This window comes from Doryrhamphus excisus, linkage group LG5 (genome assembly GCF_037039965.1).
Source record: "Doryrhamphus excisus strain RoL-2023G ecotype Guam linkage group LG5, RoL_Dexc_Guam_v1.1, whole genome shotgun sequence".
Taxonomy (NCBI): domain Eukaryota; kingdom Metazoa; phylum Chordata; class Actinopteri; order Syngnathiformes; family Syngnathidae; genus Doryrhamphus; species Doryrhamphus excisus.
In genome coordinates, this window is record NC_136361.1 from 21,841,293 (window position 1) to 21,861,942 (window position 20,650).

The 20,650-nt window shown below is 43.8% G+C and overlaps 1 protein-coding gene across 2 annotated transcripts in view; it reads right to left on the minus strand.

Moving 5' to 3' along the window:
* Positions 1 to 1,900: 1,900 nt before the first annotated feature.
* tshz1 (teashirt zinc finger homeobox 1) overlaps positions 1,901 to 20,650 on the minus strand; it is a 35,739-nt gene continuing 16,989 nt past the window's right edge. For both annotated transcript variants that reach the window (XM_058052973.2, XM_058052971.2), the window contains exon 3: positions 1,901 to 7,456. In XM_058052973.2, the coding sequence (XP_057908956.2) occupies positions 3,921 to 7,456 (3,536 nt within the window). In that variant the 3' untranslated portion in view covers positions 1,901 to 3,920. The remainder of the gene's footprint in view (positions 7,457 to 20,650) is intronic.

Consider the following 20,650-nt stretch of genomic DNA (forward strand, 5'->3'; position numbering starts at 1 on the left):
TTGTTTTTTTTTTCTCAGAGCAAATATGCATTCATGGTGATGCACACCTTGACGCTGCAGAGCTCCCGACAAAAAGACCCAACATGGATTAACATGCCCTCTGTGTTCCCCTTCACATCTGAGTGACACTTCTTGAGCATTATCTCCAACAGATTACATGGCTCTTTAGGTCCAATAATGTACTGAATAGTATTGATGTGTCGGTTCTCTCCAGGAAGAGGCAGACTACAGCAAAGCGGCCATTACTCCCCTGCTCATGTTCCCACCAGACTCGATGCTTTTGTTATTCCGTTGGTGCCCTCGGTCTCCACCCAGTGTTGTCTGCTGTACATAATGGTAGCAGCCCTGAGAGGAAGCAGGCATTTACTTGTACAAAACCTAGAGGAAAGCCCGACCAATCCTTGGGGCTCGCGTTCAGCGGCGCCCAAAACACAAAGACTATGCAAATCTTCCCAGGTTGCGTTTATCTGCTCTCGGTTTCCGCTCGCACCACGGGAACCTGCATTGTGCCGTGCGTGGCGATTATCGCATGTAATTTACATAGAATACGCACAGGAAACAGTGCGATGATCTCTAACAAAGCAGAGAGGAGTCTCTATCGGCTCAGCAGCTATCTGACGCCGCAGCAAAATTACAGGTTTAGCGGTCGGGTATTAAAGCTACAAGGCATTTCTTCCGGGTGTGCAGTGAACACTATCTCCTCCAAATGTTGCTTGTTTTAGAATCCAACTCCAGCAGCCCGTTTTTAGGAAGCCGCATCTTCAGTGGGATAATCTGCCCTCTGACTGTGTTTCCTTTGTCGCCGAATCCGCGTATCGGCACGACGAGGTGAAGCCCCATCGAGTAATTGCACAAAGACACTCATGCTAATTCAACCGGGGGAGTGAGAGCGGAGGTCCGTGACTGACTCAACCAAAACGAGTGAGCGATGGAAGTCATAACTGCAGGATGGTTTTCGGCCGCGAATGTAAGTACTCTATCAGGAACTGGAGACTCCGGGGTGAAATGAGAGATCATATTCCTGATCCAGATGCTTTACCTGCAAGCCAACTGGATGAAGAAAAACCCTCGATGTACTCTACCTTTTACTGGGAGTCATCTGGAAGTCCTGTATACTGAATTTGTCTGCTCTTTCTCAAGATGTCACTAGTGTACATATCACCTCGTACTTCGGTATGTGACAAAAAATTAAAAAAAAAAAAAAAAAATTAACTATATTAGGAAAGCAGGAAGTGAACAAATGTAACAGTTACTGATTGTAAAAGTACCAGATGGAGGGGTAGGATTTAATAAGCTTTGCTTCTTCCTACTCCTTTTGGACATGTGGAACATTTTCTACCGCTTATCTTCACGAGGGTCACGGGGGGGTGCTGGAGCCTATCCCAGCTGTCTTAGGGCGAGAGGCAAGAAACACCCTGGACTAGTCGCCAGCCAATAACAGGGCACATATAGACAAACAACCATTCACACTCACATTGAACTGATTATGGGATGCACTCAGTTGTAATCTGATGCATGTTCAAATGAAATAAAACCATTACCATTACAGTCACAAATGCCAGGAATAGAAAGTGAAAATAAAGACATGAAAATACTGCAAGGAATGCAACAAAATAATGATGCAAGATACTTTAAGGGTTAAGGTTAAAATAGAGTTAACTTAGGTTTAGAGTTACAGATTAATCTAAGACTGGTAAAGCAGTAGAGCCTATTCATTCATCTCACTGACATGAGAAATGTGGATAGTCTTGGATAGTTTTGGTCCTGGTGCTTGACCAATAGTCTTTTAATATACAGGGGGACAAAACTGCCTTTGGAAAAAGTGCAGGGGACATGTCCCCCAACCCCCAGTTTAAACCAGTGACGGAATAAACCAAAATTTAATACCTTAATACCGAGGTCAGTATCGAACCGTGAGGATGGCGTACTGTTACACCCCTAAAATACTACTACTACTACTGCATTATTGTCACGGATTAAAAAAAAAACATTCCACATGAGTTGCACCCCATTAGTATCATTTTAAATTGTGTGAATTATAACATGGTCCAAATTTTGCTAACACTTCACGAGTCGTGTCTCACCTGTGTCACCGCCACAAAAACACTACCGAAGTCAACTGAGCAAAGTAAAAAGCCAGGCTCTGTTCTGTGTCGCATCAAAATGTATTTATTATTTTTTTTTCGTAATAGTCGTTTCAGTGTCACCAGTCAGGAGGCTACATCAAGCAGAACAGACACCCATCTGATGTGATCACTGGTTAGAGTACACTGCTGTCATTAATATAACACTGGCCCTACACAGCATGCCCTCTGAAGGCCGGTCACAAGCCTACCATGGGTTTCTCACAGCACAATAGGCACTCTTTAAAGGCTTATCATTCCTGTCATCTTAAGCATTATTATTATCATTGGTGGTATGAGGCAGCTCTCGCATCAGTTGCACGATGACACCAAGTTGCCTTTCTGTTGTTCAGTACAAATATTACTAGTCAGGAGAATTAAGAATATTTTAAAAAGTCAGTGAAAAAAAGTATTAGACTGGGGTAGTGGGTGGATTTTTACCGTGTTTTCTTTAATTTGCTACAAAAGAGTAACTTGATGCATCATGATGACAAATGAATACACAACCACAAACGTGTGACCGTTAACAACTGCTTTGGGGTTTATTTTACAATTGAGAAAGGAAAAAAACAATCTAAGCGGCGCTAAAAATGTTTCTCGTTTTTTTTTTTTTGTTTTTTTTTTTACAATATTGTTGATACAACATTGAAATGTACAGTCATTGTGCATCGCTTATTTTCCACACCATTCCATGCATCAAATTGGATGCAAGTATAATTAAAATTATTTCTGTAAACCAAGCCAAAGAAGCTAAATTTGCATTTTCTTTAAAAAAGACATTTTGTAGCTCTACAGCATATATCTATGTACACAATCTGTTTTTTTGTTTGTTTTTAATCATTTTAGTACATAAAATGACAATATAAAAGTTAGAGAATGCACACACCTTAAGATACAAAGACTGCCGAGTCATTTCAAATGATGAGATATGTCTTATGGGAGTACTGACGTTTCACTGGTAATCATTTACAACTGTTCTCTTTACAGCTGAAAGCAACACCGGTTTAAAAAACAAAAAAAAAAAAAAAAACATAAGCGTTGAAGAAAACATGGAAATGAAATGTGACATTAGGTGATACTTCACAACAACAAAAGTTTCTTTGAGCAAACTTGCATACAATGGCCACTTTTGACTCACTGGAAACAGCAATTCAGTTGTTCCAAATGTTCATATAATCTTTTATATATATATATATCAATATATTTATATATATATAACGAGCAAGCCATTCTTCTTCAAAAATGTTTCAATAAAAGGAACCCAACATGATGGGGGGGAGGTATCAATCTCAAATGCAGGACGTGTTCTTTTTACAAATGCAAAATTCAAATATCTAAGGTGCTACTTCAGTCTTTCGTGGGGGGGATTATTCAATTATTTTGGTGTATACATTTAATTTTCCTCTTCTTCATATCAAGTATTATACAGATTTTCCATTCTTACAATGCATTTTCACTTTTACCATTGACACAGTAGTTGTATTTTTGCAATGAGAATATTAAAATCATTTGTTTAACCTCGAGTCACTAAAATACATGCACAGATCAGACAAATAGCATATAAATATATTACAAAATAAGTGTAAAAAAGGTTTGGCAAAACAAAGAAACAACAAAGAAAATCAAACATGGTCCAGTCAGGCATTAATCACAACAGAAAATACCAGTTCTTTTTTTTTGTGTGTGTGTTTTTTTCTGTTGGCTCAGTTCGGCCCAGTGCAGTAATGGTGAACAAGGTTGTTTTTAGTGCAATGAAATTATAGTCAGTTCCGTAGCTGTCCGTCAACGAGACCCTCCTTAGACTGCTTCCATTTTGTCTAGTTTCTCCAGTTTCTCCAAAGCTGTGACAAACACCAAGTGGTCCTCGGGAGACTTTCCGTGGGTCTTACTGAGGTGCAGTTTAACTGCGTGTTTACTAACGAATGTCCGATTGCAAAGTCTGCACTGGTACACGGAGCCCATATCGTCCTCCGGCGTGGTCAAGGCTGACAGAGGACTGCCAAATGTCATTTTGTCCGTGATCACCTTTGAGGCAGCCTGCTGCTCCCGTAGGTGCTCGGCTGACAGTTTTGACAGGTCCTTCAAGCTGAAGCCCAGGTGAGACTCCAGGTGGCTGATGTAGGAGGAGGGAGTCCTGAACTGGGAAGCACAGTCACCGCAGAGGAACACAGGCTGGCAGGAGTCCATGTTCTTGAGAAACTTTGTGCCCCCGGTCCGTCGCAGCTGGTACTTGACGTTAGCTAGCCAGTGGGATATGGTAGTCATTGAGAGGCCGGTGAACTTACAGATGTGGACCCTTTCCTGAGGGCCCAGGTCAGTCATGGCGTAGCGGCCTTCTGGGGTCTCTCGCAAGCTGGACGCAAACTGCGCCTGCAGGATGAGGAGGTGTTGGGGGTTCCAGTTGGACTGCCTCCCTTTTCTCTTCTGCACGGGCGAGAGGTCCTCTAGAGCGTCTTCAAATGCGCTTCCGTCCGCATCTGACTTCTCCGAGATCGAAGACGGCGTTGAGGATTTGGGAGTAAGTCTCCCAGTGAGGTTCTTGACCATATCAGAGATGTCCATTAGAGCATTTTCTCTCAGAGGGGAAGAAACGGCGTCAGCAAGAGCGATTAGGGGTTTGTTACCGTTGACAATATTTTTCACCGCGCTACCGCTGTTGTTACTGTGACTGTTACTCTTAACGGTAGACTTGTGTTTACTCAAGTCCATGGGTTGGTCATTGTTTTCATACAGAGGATAGTGGTTGCTGGGCTCGGCGGTTTTGCCCTGAGATGGCGGGTTGAAGGCCGGCTTGTCCATCATGCTGTTGCTGATCTTGTACAGCATGGATAGCGGATCTGCAGCTGGGCTTACTGGTTTTGACGCCTTACCCAAGTGTGTGTTCATGATTGACTGGAGTGCGCTGAGAGGGTTGATGAAAGGACTTCCCGGTGAGTGATCGGTGATGATGCCAAGACTGTTGCCGTTAGTTACCGGAGACTGGCACGCCTCGGGGCCGTTTCTTGAATTGCTATTATGGACGTCAACAAGACTTTCTTTAGGTTCCTTCTTGCAGATGAACTCTGACTCAACGCTTCCTGGGCTGGTGCTCCTCATACCAGATGGTTTCCCGCTAGTGAATTCATTCGGAGAAACCACTTGTTCTCTTTGCTCTCTCAGTGCAGGAGAAGGAGATTTGACCAATGATGGAGGTCGGCTTCGCTCCACATTCAATACCTTCTCCTCCTTTTCTTTCTTTACAGTGGCAGTTTTCCCCGTCACTTTCTCGACCAGCTCCTCCATGGCGGTGACGTTGCTCCTGAGAGGAGTCGGCGAAGAAGGGCTGTGAGGTGAGTGTATGACCGAACTGGGGTCACTCACAAGGCTTCGGAGCCCACTGTTGAACATCGGCTGCATCTGGACACTCTGGATGGTGGGGGGCAGAACGGCAGTGGAGCTCTTGATAGCACCTTGGAGCTGGTACGCCGCATGGATGCTAGGATATCCACCCCATGTCGGAGTGCCTGTTTGAGCCTTGCTAATGGCGCTGGACACCGTGTTTTCAAGGGATTTGAGTATATCTAGACCTTCTTTCGGAGTCTCTTCCAGATCTTCCTCTCGAAGATATTTATATGATGTGGCGTCAGTTTCGACTTTTTCACCCGTTTCATCTTTCTCCTCCTTGATTTTTTTCTCCACCGGCTCCCCGCTGTCGACCTTCTCATCCTCACTCACTTCCCGCTTTTCCTCTGAGCCGGACGAGAGCGCAGGGGACACTGGCTGGGACTTGACGCTATTAGGAACGGGCAGCCTAGTGGTGGTTGGCGGTAGTGGAATGGACTGGATCTTTTCTTCCACGACAGGATCGAACACCAGTTGTTTCCCTTTCTTGGATGCAGAATTAGTGACCTTCAAAAAGTGACCCGTGACCATCATGTGAGCGGTGAGCTGTTGCAGCGTATCGTGAGAGCTACCGCACTCCATACACTTGAGGATTTGAGCTTTACGGGCTTCAAACTGCCACGTGTAGCTGGCGCCATTCTGGTAGCCGTAGCGGTTGTTTGCCGTGACGTAAGGGTTAGCCGCTGCTTTTGCGTCTTTGCTGACATCGCCGAGTGACACATTTCCACCAGTACCGCCAGCGTGGATGGAGTCCGGGGAGCACGGCGAAATGATAGCATCTTGGATCGCTCGTTTTTTAGCGGATGCGGGTACGAGCTTAGTGGCCAAGGCTGGCACTGGTTCTTTGAGAGGCACTTTCTGGTAATGCTTGGTCTTGATCATATGAACGCTGAGATCCTGCAGTGATTCGAATGAGTGGCCACAGTACATACACTTCAGCACCTTCTGAGCATCCTCTTTCCCTTCCATCTCCATCAGGGAGCGCTTGCGGGGTTTGGACCAGCGCTTTCCGTGATCCTCGTCTTTGTCTTTGTTGTCGTCTCGATAGTGGCCGGTCTCGTTCATGTGGACCGTCAGCCCCACTAACGTGTCGTAGGCAGCACTGCAGTCTTTACAGCGGAATTTGCTTGCACCGGTGAAGACGGAGCCATACAGCTTATTGTTTTGGCGGTAGAGCTGCACGGTGCTGAAAAGGCTAGGCTCTGGTAGAAGGTGGTAGGGGGTCTGCTGGAGAGTTTTTGCAAGCGCCGCCTGGTGCCAGTCGTAGGCCACGCCGCTGCCGTTATTGGCCGCTCCGCCGTTGCTCCCGTTGCTACTGGTTGCACTGTGGCTGCTAACCGAGCTAGCCGCTGTGCTATTAGTGTTAACAGTTGTGGTGCCGGTGTGGCTGACAGTGGCGCTGGAACTCCTGCCATTGTGGTGACTGTTGACTATGTTGATCCCGTTGCTCTTACTCGGAGGTGTTGTCGCGTTTGCGGACACCGGGGCAGTAGAGGCAGCTTCTGAATTGGCGAGGACGCTGCTGACACTGCCGACTGCAGCAGACTTGGATTTCATGATGTCCATTGTAATGCTGGACCAAGAGGCATCTGAAATGAGGTTTGCATAGACGGCTTTCATCTGTGCCAGGCTATCCTGGAAAGAGAGGCCGTTGCTGGGCGAGAAGGGCAACGTTGCACCCTCCTTCTCTTGACCTTCCCGAGAGGAGGTGCTTTTGAAGTCTGTAAGTCGGTCACTGGCATCACTAAGCGGGGACCCGTATCCGGCATCAGGATTGGTGCCGTTGCTGAGTGGCGAGTCTCTGTAGCTGGGCGGCTGCCCTCCTTCTACGTCTTCCTCTTCCTCATTGCACAGAAACTCAGTGTCCTGACCATCTAATGAGAGGCCGTCATCCTGAAGGTGCTCTTCGTCATCGTGAGTGGGTGCCTTCAGTTCATCTTCGGGCATGTACGCTAGAAGACAAAATGGGAGAAACGGAGAGGGTGGCGGTTAGCAGAGTAAATTTAAGGATTCACAGTACGTTAAAACGAGCTATAAAGGACACTTGGTAGGAAATGTGGGCCTTTTATTCTTTTTTCTCTTAACCAGGGGTCTCAAACTCAATTTACCTGGGGGCCACCAGAGCTAGGTTCTGGGTGAAGCCGGGCCGCATCAGGTTTAAAAAAAAACCCCCAAAACGCATTTATTAAAAACTGGAAAAAAAAATCAATAAAAAACTATCTTCAATGCTTTTGCTTCTGCTATACCCTACACTTTTTCAGTACTTTGGTTCCGGTTTTCCACACCAAAATATCTGATAAAACATTCCACTGTTCTCAAATATCTTAATTTTTATTTTTCTATACACAAAATAAGATGGAAAAAAAACAAATTAAGAAAAAAACCCTAAGAAACCACATACAGCTGGTAGAGAAATTGTTTTTTTCAGATTCAAATGTACAGTATTAACATTATTTAACCTTTAACATGAACATTAACGAAACTTAATAATTAGACCCAATTAGCAAGTTAGCATCGTACTCGGTTCCATCTGGGTTCCATCTGCTTTATCTTGACGTGTATTTTCCCTTTTATTCCAAATCATTTCCTGCATTTATTTGTACCCAGCGTCATAAGCCGTTAGCTTCATTGCTAATCCAAATTAACAAAACAGGGCGGGGTAACAAGGTAGGGTAACAGTATGGGCGGGGCAAAATCATGTTAATTGTGTCCGGTGTGCACACAGCTTTAAGCTGTCATTTCAACATTAAACTTTGGTATCAAGGTGGGGGCCTCAAAGTAGCGCATTTGGCCCGCGGGCCACGAGTTTGAGACCCCTGCTCTTAACCATTACAATTGTGTGTCTGTGTCTCCACGTATGCTCGCACGAGTTATATTTTACACACATGTGGCTCTGAGAGCACATGGTGAAAAAAGCCTCCAAGGGAAATATAAATCACGGCGCTTCTGACAGTTGTCCTTTTCCTACCCAACTCCCTATTCCTTCACACATCCCTCATGTTCCCCGGGAAATGACTGGCTGTTTGGCCTTGTTAGCCAGCTGCATGCTTGCATGTCTAACTCCCTTTTTCCTTTTTGTTTTTCTCTTCTCTAAGCTTTATTGCCTCTCAATCATCCGCCACGTGAAGTTCAACTCCTCAAATGTTAAGATTATACAGCTGATGTGGAAACACTAATTGGACGGTATTGCAGCTTTTCCTAAGCCACTAAATTGAGCAGAAGGTCACTCCCATTTGAGATAATAAGCACAGAAACTGACAGAGCAATGGTGTTGGGAATCAGGCTGCAAGTGATTGTTAAGGACGGGGATATGGAGCAGACAGACAAAACATATAAAGTGGACCAGGACACGTTATTCCATGCATGTGTTTGCATACTGGGAAGAACGTACACAACAAGTAACTGTAAGTAGGAAAGACGCAAAGTGGTTAAGGTGAATGAAAAGTAGACATGGGGGATGAAGCAAAAGTACGAATGAAGTGCTGGGTTTTGTCGGCGACAAGGGGCGGGGGGTAGGGATACGAGAGAAAGAAAAGAGAGAGAGAGAGAGAGAGAGAGAGAGGACGAGGGAGGCAGGGAGACAGGAAAGACAGCCCCCTAGCTTCTTCCTTTATCTCCTTCCTGCATGGTGAGATGTGTGTCCTAGATGCCAGTATCAATCTTTCCTGATGAAACAGATGTGCTGTCAGCTTCAAACGGCACGCTAACCTGTCATATCATAATCTAAGTGGACATAATACCTGATATATATACACTGGCACCATTTACTGCTGCCTGAGAGGAGATGGGTGGAGGAGGTGGGGGAGGTGAGCAGCTGCACCGTTGCACTATGTGATGATGTGCATGTGAGCGCATCGGTAAGTGCCTGTTTGGTAACGCACGTTTGCCTGCACGCTCACCTTCACAATGCCGCTTATACTCAGCCCGCCTGTACGGTGCAAACGTGAGACGGCCGACCATAATATTGTCTATAAATCTGAGCGTGCTGTGTGCTGCTGATACACCCTTCTCCAAATGAGCAACTTACTCCGCCCGATGCCTGACAGGATTTCAGTGAAATGAGAGCGCTACAGGAGAACCTGGCTACGCTTCAATCCCGCTGACAGACTGAGACCGAGACAGTTTCTAAAACTCCTGAAAATCCCTAACACAGCAGATTAGCATTATGTGATGTACTCTCTACAACACATCTGCACGTCTTCGGTGTCTTCTGTGAGGGAGCCTTCCCACTCTGCACTGCTTGCAGAGAATGTGGCTATCAAGGCACATCAGCCATTTAATATGCCGTGCATCCTGCAGAAAGCCTGTCCATTTATCATGCGCCCCGATGTACATACAGTAGGAATCACCCATCTGAGTCACTTGAGTCAGCTGCGGCTCAAAAGAAAGAGCTAACCCCCGATATTTAGCCATACGCACACCAACGCTGCAGAGGAAAAATCTGTGTATGAGTGACAAAACACAGCCTGCAATAGGGAGGGGCTTGCAGCGATGAGCAGGTCGCCAGGGAACCCATTGATGATCCCTGTCAATCAATGCCTGTCCTGCCATGTTGTCATGGAAACAACAAAGAGGGAGCTATCAAAAGCGTGCAGACAAAAGAGCGCCGGAGAGAGACATCTGTAAAAATCATAGACAGCAAACCCGATTGTTTTGCAAACCATAATGTACATTAGTGATGAAACATGGTTAAAGTTAGCCTCAAATGAATGCTCTCTGCCTCGCCTTTGAAAACGCTCATCTGACAGGACGCTGAAATCTGAATTGGCAATGAGGAGGTAAAAATATTAAGTGCTTCACATCAAACGTGTCGCTTCAATCACTGCTACTTGAAGATGTGTGATTCTAACTGGCAAACAGATTAAGCCTACAACCGCCCCCGCCGCCCCCCCCGCCCTTGTGCTCTGGACACACATATGCAATGTTACACCAGCAGGAAGGGGCGGGCTTTAGGGTGGGCTCGGGCTGGCATCCCTGGCGGTTTGGTTTGCAGAGTGGGTGATGGCTGTGAGTAGGGCCATCTGCACGGGCACCAAAGCGCTTGTCACTTTTGCTCGGGAATGCGCCGCCATCAAGAAGACAGGCGGCAGTGTGGCCAGGATAGCGCCACAGACAGACTGTCACAAACTGCAGCAATCAAGCTTTGCCACCAGCCATACTAGATCACCAGCAACACACACCAAAGAGGCGGGATATTTGCACCCCGGTGAATCACTCATCTTCGGCTTCTGCACATATAGAGTTGCTACGTACGTGGCGGGATCTGAAATATGTTAAGTACTAAAAAGGTTTCTAGTAGCCCCTCTGCATGTCGTAAAAAGACCCTTTGGAAAGCGTAATGCGAAAATGGATTGACACGCACATTACGGTCGTATGAAGTAGGTTCTCATGTCCCAGACTAGATAATGCTCTTTGGGTTTAGGACACTTGGTCGGCTATAAGAGGCTGGATGATCAGGCGATTGTTATTCTAAATAAAAGGAAAGAAAACTTATATACAGTAAAGTCTCGTTATATCGATATTCTCGGGAGTCGGAAAAAAATACCGATATAACCGGACTATCCATATATCCGATCCTGCGCCGAACTGCATTAAAAGTGGGCGGATCTTTGATATGGCATGTAATTTTCTCCTTGAGTTCATGGATTGCGTATCTAGCATGCTTTTGTACTACAATAAATTTTGTACTACAGTAAATAAAAATAAACTTACGCTGTAGTGATTACCGGTTACCGGGACATAATTCACCGCGGAACTATCGATAGGGAAGGTGTTGCCACCCGGAGGGACGGGTGTTTTCCGCTGTGTGTGCTGCACTCTGGTGGTGGAAGTGTGAAAAATAAAGTTGACTGGAAGCAGCCGTTCGCCGTCTTCTTTTTTGGTATTGAAATCCTTAAGCAAAGATTGATTTAAGCTGCTTTTGTATCGATATAAGCAGACCAAATTGGCTGGCGGGAGATGAAAAGGGCATCCTAGTAACCGGATTATCATAATAACCGGGTATCGTACTAACAGAGCTAATTATATCATAAAAGACTAGAAATTTGCCGGGAAATGAAAATAGTATCGTAATAAGTAGTAATTCGTTTTAACCGATATCGATATAACGAGACTTTACTGTATATATATACACTGTGCATAGTATGCTATGTAATTAAAACTGAGTCTGCAGTCTCGAGTCTCTCAACATTGGGCCTCACAGTGTGACAACACGTCTGACCTATGAAAAGATCATCTCTAAAACATTCTCTCCAGTACGCAGTTTGACTTTTTTTTATGACTTGATTTCTGTAAACGATACCACATTGAATCCAAGCAAAGCACACGTCTGCATTTTGGCAAGCATTGAAGAAACAACACATCACTCAGTTTCAAAACTTTGCTATCTATTTTCCACCCATCCTTTTTCTCCCCGCTTTCTTCCTCTTCTTTGCAGAGAGTCTGCTTGGTTGTTAAATCAATAACACTCTCTGTCAGGCTTGCAAAGCTTCACCATTTGGCCGCTGTCAAAGCCAAACAAACCAGATAAGAAAGGCAGAAAGGCGATGAAACAAGAGTGAAAAGAAAGCGATGAAACCAGTCAGCCTCTCCTCACCAGCGCCGATTCTCCAACACCCCTTCTTCTATTTATTTGCACACATTTCTTTATTTATTTGATGTGCGTTTGGGAAGAGGGGGCAATCACGGTAGTCATTTGCAGCACTAATGTCCAATCACAGGTCCTTTCACTCATGTGATTTAGCCAGTGCAAGAGTGCGTTTGTTGTGGAGAATGCTGCTGGAGGTGGTTGGTGGGTGTGTGTGGCGGGGGTGGGGGGGCGTACACCCGTGCCGTTTAGGCTGGCTCCTAATAGGAAACTGGCAGTCTTATTCCTTCCCCAGATTCTGTTTGTCACCCCGCTCTCCATTACGTGCCTCTCAACGCTGATGGTTTTGGACAGGAGCTGATCAAAAAGCCATCACTTGACCTACAAGCGGTGGCAGAAAGAGACGCGCCCTGAACGGGGAGAGAACGGGGGGGGGGGGGGTGAGTGGGAGATGTGATATAAAAAAAAGAGGAGGAGTTTTGTATGGCAGATAGGAGAGAGAGTGCAGTGGTGGTGGTGGTGTGGGGGGGGGGGGTGATCGCTCTCGGACTGGGACAAGAGGGCTGTAAATAAAATGACATTATTATTTCCTCTGTCCCGTCATGTAGAAAAGCCAATTATGGTAATGCTGCTGCTGGCGTGTCAGAGGGAATGTTGGGATGTGCTTCCCATGAAGCGGCTAACATGAGAGCCATGCCCTGCTCAGGAACACTGGGCCTCATTTTGACAGGAGATTGCATAGAGAAGGTGGAGGACAGACAGGAAGGAGATGGGATATGAAGCTCATAACAAAAGCTTTCTTAAGTGACCGATATCTGCAAAGCAAATACTCAACAGTGTAGATACTGTATTCGTATTTACACTATTTTCTACATTGAGTCATCAATTATCTCTAAAAAAACAATAATGTGCCACATATGTATATTCTAGTGCACTTTGATGATATGGATATGATGATATGAGTTCATGAGTTCATGAGTTATACTCTGTCACACCTCAACATTTGATGAGATTAATTATGCAAAGACGACAGTGAAAGAGTCGGATATTGAGGCTGAAAGCGATCATTTACTAATTCGTTCTCATCTCACTGCAGCCGTCTTCCGGTATCCCGGTCTTTTTTTTCCATTTTTTTTTTTTTAAAAGCTAGATCGTCGGTGCTCTCCTTGAAATAACACCTCTACTACCTTTCCGCCTTTGACTCCCATCATCCTGTCCTCTTTCTCTTTTACTCCCATCATCCTCTTCCTCCCCCCTAGACGTGCTCACATGCTCACATGAGCCCCTCCCAAGCGGAATAATGGGAGCATATGGCCTAGGCAGCACCTACAGGGCCTTAAATAACTGCTGCAGCATTCCAGCTCGATGTACCAATTTATCTCTCACCCCTCTCTCCAGCCCATTTGAAAACACCTCTAGCCTGAGTTGAGCTCAGCAGATAGCAGCAGATGGGACATGTTGTTCTGCAGATACATAGAGCTGCATAATGGACCTAAGCAGAAAATGGTGTGTGAATGCGAACGTGAATAAGCACTGTGCAAATACCATTCAGCCATACTGGCAAAAGGTATTCAGTCATTACAGTTTGCTCCTAGAAGTGCGTGTAAAGTCAACCGGAGAGGGTGAATAAACATCTCCATAGGTGGCTCAAGTTCAATGTCTTTAAACAGCTGTCTTACTATTAATGCGATGGGAAAGTCCTCCATCAGCGTCTTGCTCACCTTGAATAAAAGCATCATGCCCAAATGTATCCATTGGGGCTTAATGTTGGAAATACACGACTGTAGGTCATGCAGAGGAGGTCAGAGGTCAGACAGGTAGTCAGTGCTAAGCTTGTGGAGGTCATGCTCTAATGTAAATACATCAATACAGCTCAGACATCCTTCCACCTGACCTCTAAAAAGTGACTTATGGATTAACGGAAGGTCTGTCTATGTAGGAGTATTTGTGCATAGGATTGTGTGTGTACACAGGTGGGAATCCGAATCCGAGACGCATGTGCATATGGTTAGCATGTGTTTGCGTATGTGTGTGTTTTACAGAGACAAACAGAGAGAGAAAGAGAGTGCAGAAAGAAAGTGTGAAAGGTACTGCTGTTTTATTTATAGAGTAAGCACTATTTATACCCACCTCAAAGATCGGTTCAGAGAAGCAGCTTGTGGGCCATAGTCAAGATCACTCTCAATTACAGCGCACATACACACACATATATAAATTTATACTTGGTACTGAAAGAAATATTGTCTTCTTTTTGCATGTAATAACAATACACGGATGTATTCACAGCTTATGCTGCTGTGTGTCAGTTGAGCAAGACTGTTCTTTACCTACCCTGACTGACTGAGTGTTCTTCATGAGTACAGGAGGCTTTAACATGCAGGGGATCAATACAGTGAACCAGCAGCAATCGATAGTAATTCATCTGGCTTTTTTTTTTTTTTTTTTTACATGTTTATTCTCACCCACTCTCACAATGTACAGAACTCACCGTGCCACAGCACATAAATAAACATATATATACACCCACAGGCATACCCATAAGCACATAAACGCGGTAACACACCTGAACGTGTGAAAGGACCGCAGCCTCCATGGGAATGAAGGTTCAATAAACAAGTGAGGAATTTATTTATTTTTATTGAGCATATCAGCTCCATCCTGGTCTTCTCTGCATAACAAGCCCTGTATAATTAAACCATAAATTTCAGGCCGCTCCTTTAATTACCATAGACAATGTCAGGAGGCAGCAGAGTAAACAAATGGCTTTGAAGTGAGCTAAAAAAACACTTTGACATAGATATTGGATTTGGTGAATGTTGTTGCACTTGAAAAGGATGAAATACGTCCAAGTGTACGTGCAAATGTGTATATATCGTATTTACGCTTTGCTTTTCTAAGAATGTGAGTAATGCAGAATTGCTACCTTCTGTTTAAACATGTATTGTGCGTTAAGCGTACATACTGTACAATCAACTGTATTTCTGTGTGTGTGTGTCTGCATGCATGTGTGTACATTTCAGGTCAATGTCAACATGCAGGCCTGCTTCCCAGCAGCCCAGCTAATTACACAAGAGCCCTGAAGGCCACTTAGAACAGGTTAGCTAATTAACAAACAGACTGATTGCAGATTAATTGAGAGGTGTTCCTAATCTTCTCCCCTAAACACAATGACAAATGCTAACTGGTGCTAATTAGGCTTGTATGGGAGAGTGGAGGCTGTATTTACAGTTGCTGTGTCATATGGACATGTGGCTTGAATACACATGCATTTCACACATCTTGCCATTTCAACTTCAGTTATATACATATATATATATATATATATATATATATACACGTATATATAATAATAATGCACTGTAATTTTGCAGTGTGTGTGTCCGTGACCTTTGGGTGGGCTATATGCTGGACGTCTGCTTCCTGGTGTAGGTCATGAAAACTGAAACAGTTTCAACACAATGGCTATGGTGGATTACAACACCAAATGGAAGTCAAAATAGGTCCTCCAGTTTGGACCTGGTCCAGCACCCATCTGTGTTATGACTGCCTGCCAATAGGAAATACACTCCACTTTGGCCCCTTAACACTCCCCCTGTCTTATTTATCAAAAACAAATCCCCTATTGGTGTGACTTCCTTTTTTAAAACTGCAATCTGCTTTCACATATTAAACATACAATCACTGTACAATTTATTAGGAACACTTGCATATGCAGTAGTATGTAAAATCTGTCTTTATCATTATGATTTATCATTACACTATTAAATTGTGCTTCCCTACTATACAAATAAAAATGCAGCATATTTATCTTTTTAAAAGCAGATATAACCATTGTGTTGGATTTTAAGTGTCATTTTGATTACAGCTCCCATTTGTATCACACACCGACACCCGTCTTCTAACTACAGACTCGTATTCCAAACGGCCTCTCTCAACTTCTGACCCCGTCATCACCCAAGTGATCCCTACTTCCTGTAATCTTTCCCTCCATGCGCTGCTTTCTTCAGAACCGCCTGCACGTCCTAAATCCCTGCATCACTTCATCACTTTTTTTCAAGCTGATACCAATAACCTTCTACTTCTCAAGGATGATACCGAAAACCAATAGCTGATTTGTGCACGCCTAAGTGCTAAGAGCGACTCAAACTGTGTCAATGTATCTGTAGATTTGTTCTTATAAAATATTATGACATCACTACTATTAACAACACATTTTTAAAAAAATAGCAGCGGCTCAGAAGTATAAACCGCGGCTCAAAGTGGTTTGTTGGCCAGGATCTGCAGCTATGAGAGCGGTTCCCGGACCTTTCTTTCTTCTCTGGTGGTCAGGAGTCTTTGTGGGCTGTCGGGGCAATGTTTCTGTCGTCGTAAAAAAGTATTTGAGGAGTATTTGGTTTGACTAGCGCAGTGCTTCTCAATTATTTTCTATCCCCCCCAGGGAACAGGAATTGGACTACCACGTGAAGTGTGATGCAGTGGGGAGGTCCCACATGACCGACGGCATGTTTGTTTGCCACATGTGTTTACAGCACGTCACACGTAAAAAAAAAAAGGAGCGCTTGATCTGCACACCCTCTCAATCTACAGCACACTAATCTCACCTCATTGGAGCATTTAAAAAAAATGATCAGCTATTTTTTTATGTTATCAGATTTATTGATATGACGTCGTAATTCCTCACATCGCCCCAATAATTATCGACCCTATATTTATCATGTACAACTATTGATCACACAAACGGACAACAAATACACCCCCAAGCACACACCACATCCCACAGAACGCACACAAACATTACATATATTTTAACACACACACACACAATTGAGGACAAGACAACAGCCAGTAGCAGCTGCTTCCATCTCCTAGCAACGGCCAGCCTGATACATGACCCAACGATGGATAATTACCGTAAATCACCACAGCTCACACACCAACAGCGAGATAGAGGTGGGAGAGCTGGGGAAAGAATGAGAAAAGAAGGATGTAGTAGGGAGGGAGGAGAGAGCGAGGCCAGCACTAGTCATGTGTGCACTAATACGCCTTGAAGAGTTCAAATTCATTTGTTTTTTTTTTCTTCCAGGAACACATACAACGAGTCTTAAGTCAACAAATGCACCGTCACCTATCAACACACATTTCATACAAATCTACGCACGAGCACAATGGAAAATACCATGTGTCGGTAGTGTACAAAACAGACAAAAAAAGTCCACCTGCAGCTATACTTTATTATCGCTGTAATCTGAAACCGGAGGCTCCACCTCCTACTGAAGCACGTCTGTCAGAGGATTCAATGCTTTTACATAGAGGCGCCAATCAAAAGCCAGTAGGTGGGGAAGGGTGGCTTGGAATGACAAGACAAAATGCTGAACTACTAAAAAAAGGCAAACTACCACTGAATTGATATAACTGCTTTTACGCTTTCATTTTTGGTTAATGTAATTATTTTTGTAATAATTTTTTTTAAATATTTTTTTTACAATAATTATTATTGTATTAACACACTAGTGTGCCAATAACATTTACCTTTGTAAATAATAGCAAACTTTAATGCAAATTTTCATCCCATTTTTGAAAGGTTGTTTACTTTCTGTCCCCCATTCTTTCCTCACTGCTCCTCCCTCGTCTTCCTCCCTCCCCTGCGCGAAGCCTGGCTTCTGCGGACATTTGATCTGGCTGCCTTGTGATAGATTGACAGGTAATGAGGAGGTTGAAGGGGCGTTGGAGACAGGAGCAGGTGTTCAGCACAGTCTTTTTGGCCAGCGCTAAGCTGCCATGTCCTTCACTGCTGCACCTCACCGCGCCACTCTTCCTCGTTCACTTACTCAATGCTTCCTCTCCTTGCCTTCCTTCTTCTTGCTTTCACCATCCCCCCTTTTTTTTCTCCTGAGCGAAGAGGACTATGCAATCCATCAAGCAGTGACACGCTCGGACACAGACTGTCTTTATATGGGGAAATAAAAGCACGGAGCTGTGGAAATAAATAAATGAACACTGAATCCCAAGCTGGCAGAAGCAAACTCAAACTGATTTGAAGCATCCTCTGCAAAGAAAATAGGAAACAGCGTTCCCTCCAAACAATCGCGCACTGAAAATACAGAACACAAAATACACTCCATCCTGAACTTTAAATATAATAAACACAATATATTTCGTACCATTTTGCTATGTAACTCAGTGACTGACATGTGACACCAAGTGGGAACCATCTATACCACAATGATGAACACTGTCCAGCCAACGATAACATCCTGTTTGCACGGATTTACTTATGCATTCCATCAACTCATTGGCAGCGTACAGCTAATGCTGCAGCGGAGTTAAGAGGGTTAATTGCTGCTTGCTAACCCCGTATCATAGCAAAACGAACTGGCAGTGCAACATCCGCTCACCAAGCTAAGGGTTTTTTTAATGCGTGAATTTGTGGTCTAACTGTGCATGATTTAGCGCTTTGCTTTTATTTTGATGGTCAGACGTACCAAATACAGGAAGTGTTTTGCCGAGTTTGCATTATTGACAGGACCGGATGGTGGGTTGAGTGTTTAAATTAAACAAAACAATCAAAGTGAAGCTCAAATTCGACGTATTCAAACAGAAGGATTCCAAAATCAAACTGGAATCAAACATATGTAGTATGATTATGTATGATTACTTATAGTATCTATTTATTAGTACTCATGTCAAACTTACAAATACACATTTTTAACCAACAATTACTATGAAATAATTAAATGATAATAATATGTGCCCTGTGATTGGCTGGCTACCAGTCAAGGGTGTACCCCGCCCCTTGCTCAAAGTCAGCTGGGATGGGCTCCAGCATACCCCCGTGACCCTAGTGAGGATAATCAGCATAGAAAATGGGTGTATGGAATTAACCAATTAATTATGTTCAATTAATTTCAAGTTAATGAAGATGTTTTTGAGTGTGTAGGGGGGAGGTAGAGGGTACAAAGCTTCAACATCATTAGATAACTTGACCCAGCATTTCAAAAACAGATAAACCTTGGCTAACTGTTCAAATGGGATGTCAGCCACTGCACACATTGTAATGCTGTAATGTTTACCGTTGAGGAAGATGTCATCACCAATGCACCGATGATGTAATCCTGTCTTACATCAGTAATGTAAGACAGATGTCCAATTATTTGATTGATGTAAGCGACTGTTTATGACACCTTTATTTTAGCCCAAAAAAAATGTGTGTTGAGAATGTCTCTTGACTTTTAAATGAGACAAGTTTGGACGCAGATATAAAAGTGCCCTCTGTATCTTTGGCTTTTATTTCACTCAGAACATGCACGATGACATTGGGCGTCCTAAAATGCTCAAGCTGTAAAACACAACACGGTGTACACACACACAGCAGCACTAGCATGCTCTGCTAAACTACGCTGACCCAGCCAGCTTCCACGCACGAGCCGTAAGGTATGATTTTTACTATTTCTAGATCAGTATTAAAGTGAAAGACTACAATCCCGAGATGGTATGTTTCAGTAGAAGTCCAAATCCTTCACACAGATCACTTGCTATTAGCGGCGCAACATTCTAATTCACCTGCTTACACCACGTCATAATCATAAAAAAGTAAAGCAGACCGAATAAATAAGTTTCTTGTAAATATTATGATAATAAATGGAATAAAAAATATTGGATAATGCAGCGAAGTTCTACAACAATGCAATCTATATGTAAAATAAAGGTGACTTAAATGTTTAACAATGTCAATACAGACTGATTGAACTGTTATTATTTTAAGGCAGAATTTTGCTTTGCACTTGTGCACGCAATCGAGTGTCCTCACAGTTGGAGTTCCTCTGCACTCAACTGTTCCAGTTTTGCTGACTCTGCACTGCCGAGCATAACAGCTCACCAACTAAGCAGGAGAGAGGAGATATTTTGTGAGAGCAGATATCTGACTACAATTAGACAGAAGGACAAACCCGATGAGAAAAGGTCAAATGGGGAATCATGGCGTTTAGAGATGGACTTGGAAAAAAATATTTATTTTAGGCTGCCTGTTGTTTTTGCATTTAAGCTTCGCAATGGTTGCTTTAGTCACAAATAAAATGGCTAACAGCTGGAGCATAGAAACATCTTGAGGGCAGGGAAGGAGAAGCTTGGTCTGTTGTCAAAAGTGCAGAGACAGTAGGGAGAAAAACAAGACTCGGGCCTATAAATCCATCTCAGTTTACAACCAAATACTAAAGGGCATGTCGCCGTACTAAATCAGCGGGCCCGGAGGAGACAGCGTGGCTCAAGCAGGAAGCATTTGCATGTTTCTGCCAGCATTCCTCAGAGGTGACAATGGGAGAAGGTACATCAATTAGAGTTCAAACACAAATGCAAAATGATATATGCCACACACTCACTGTTACGGATGACTTTTATGAACAAAACAGTTATTTAATCAGTGTTTTCCTGTTCGTTCAGCATGCCTACAAATATATTACAATGAGGCAGCTGCTTTCCGTCCTCATCCAAAAATTGCATCACTGACCAGTCATAAAGGTACTTCAATTATTGTAAAAGAAAGTCAGATAGTGAGTAGAATTAA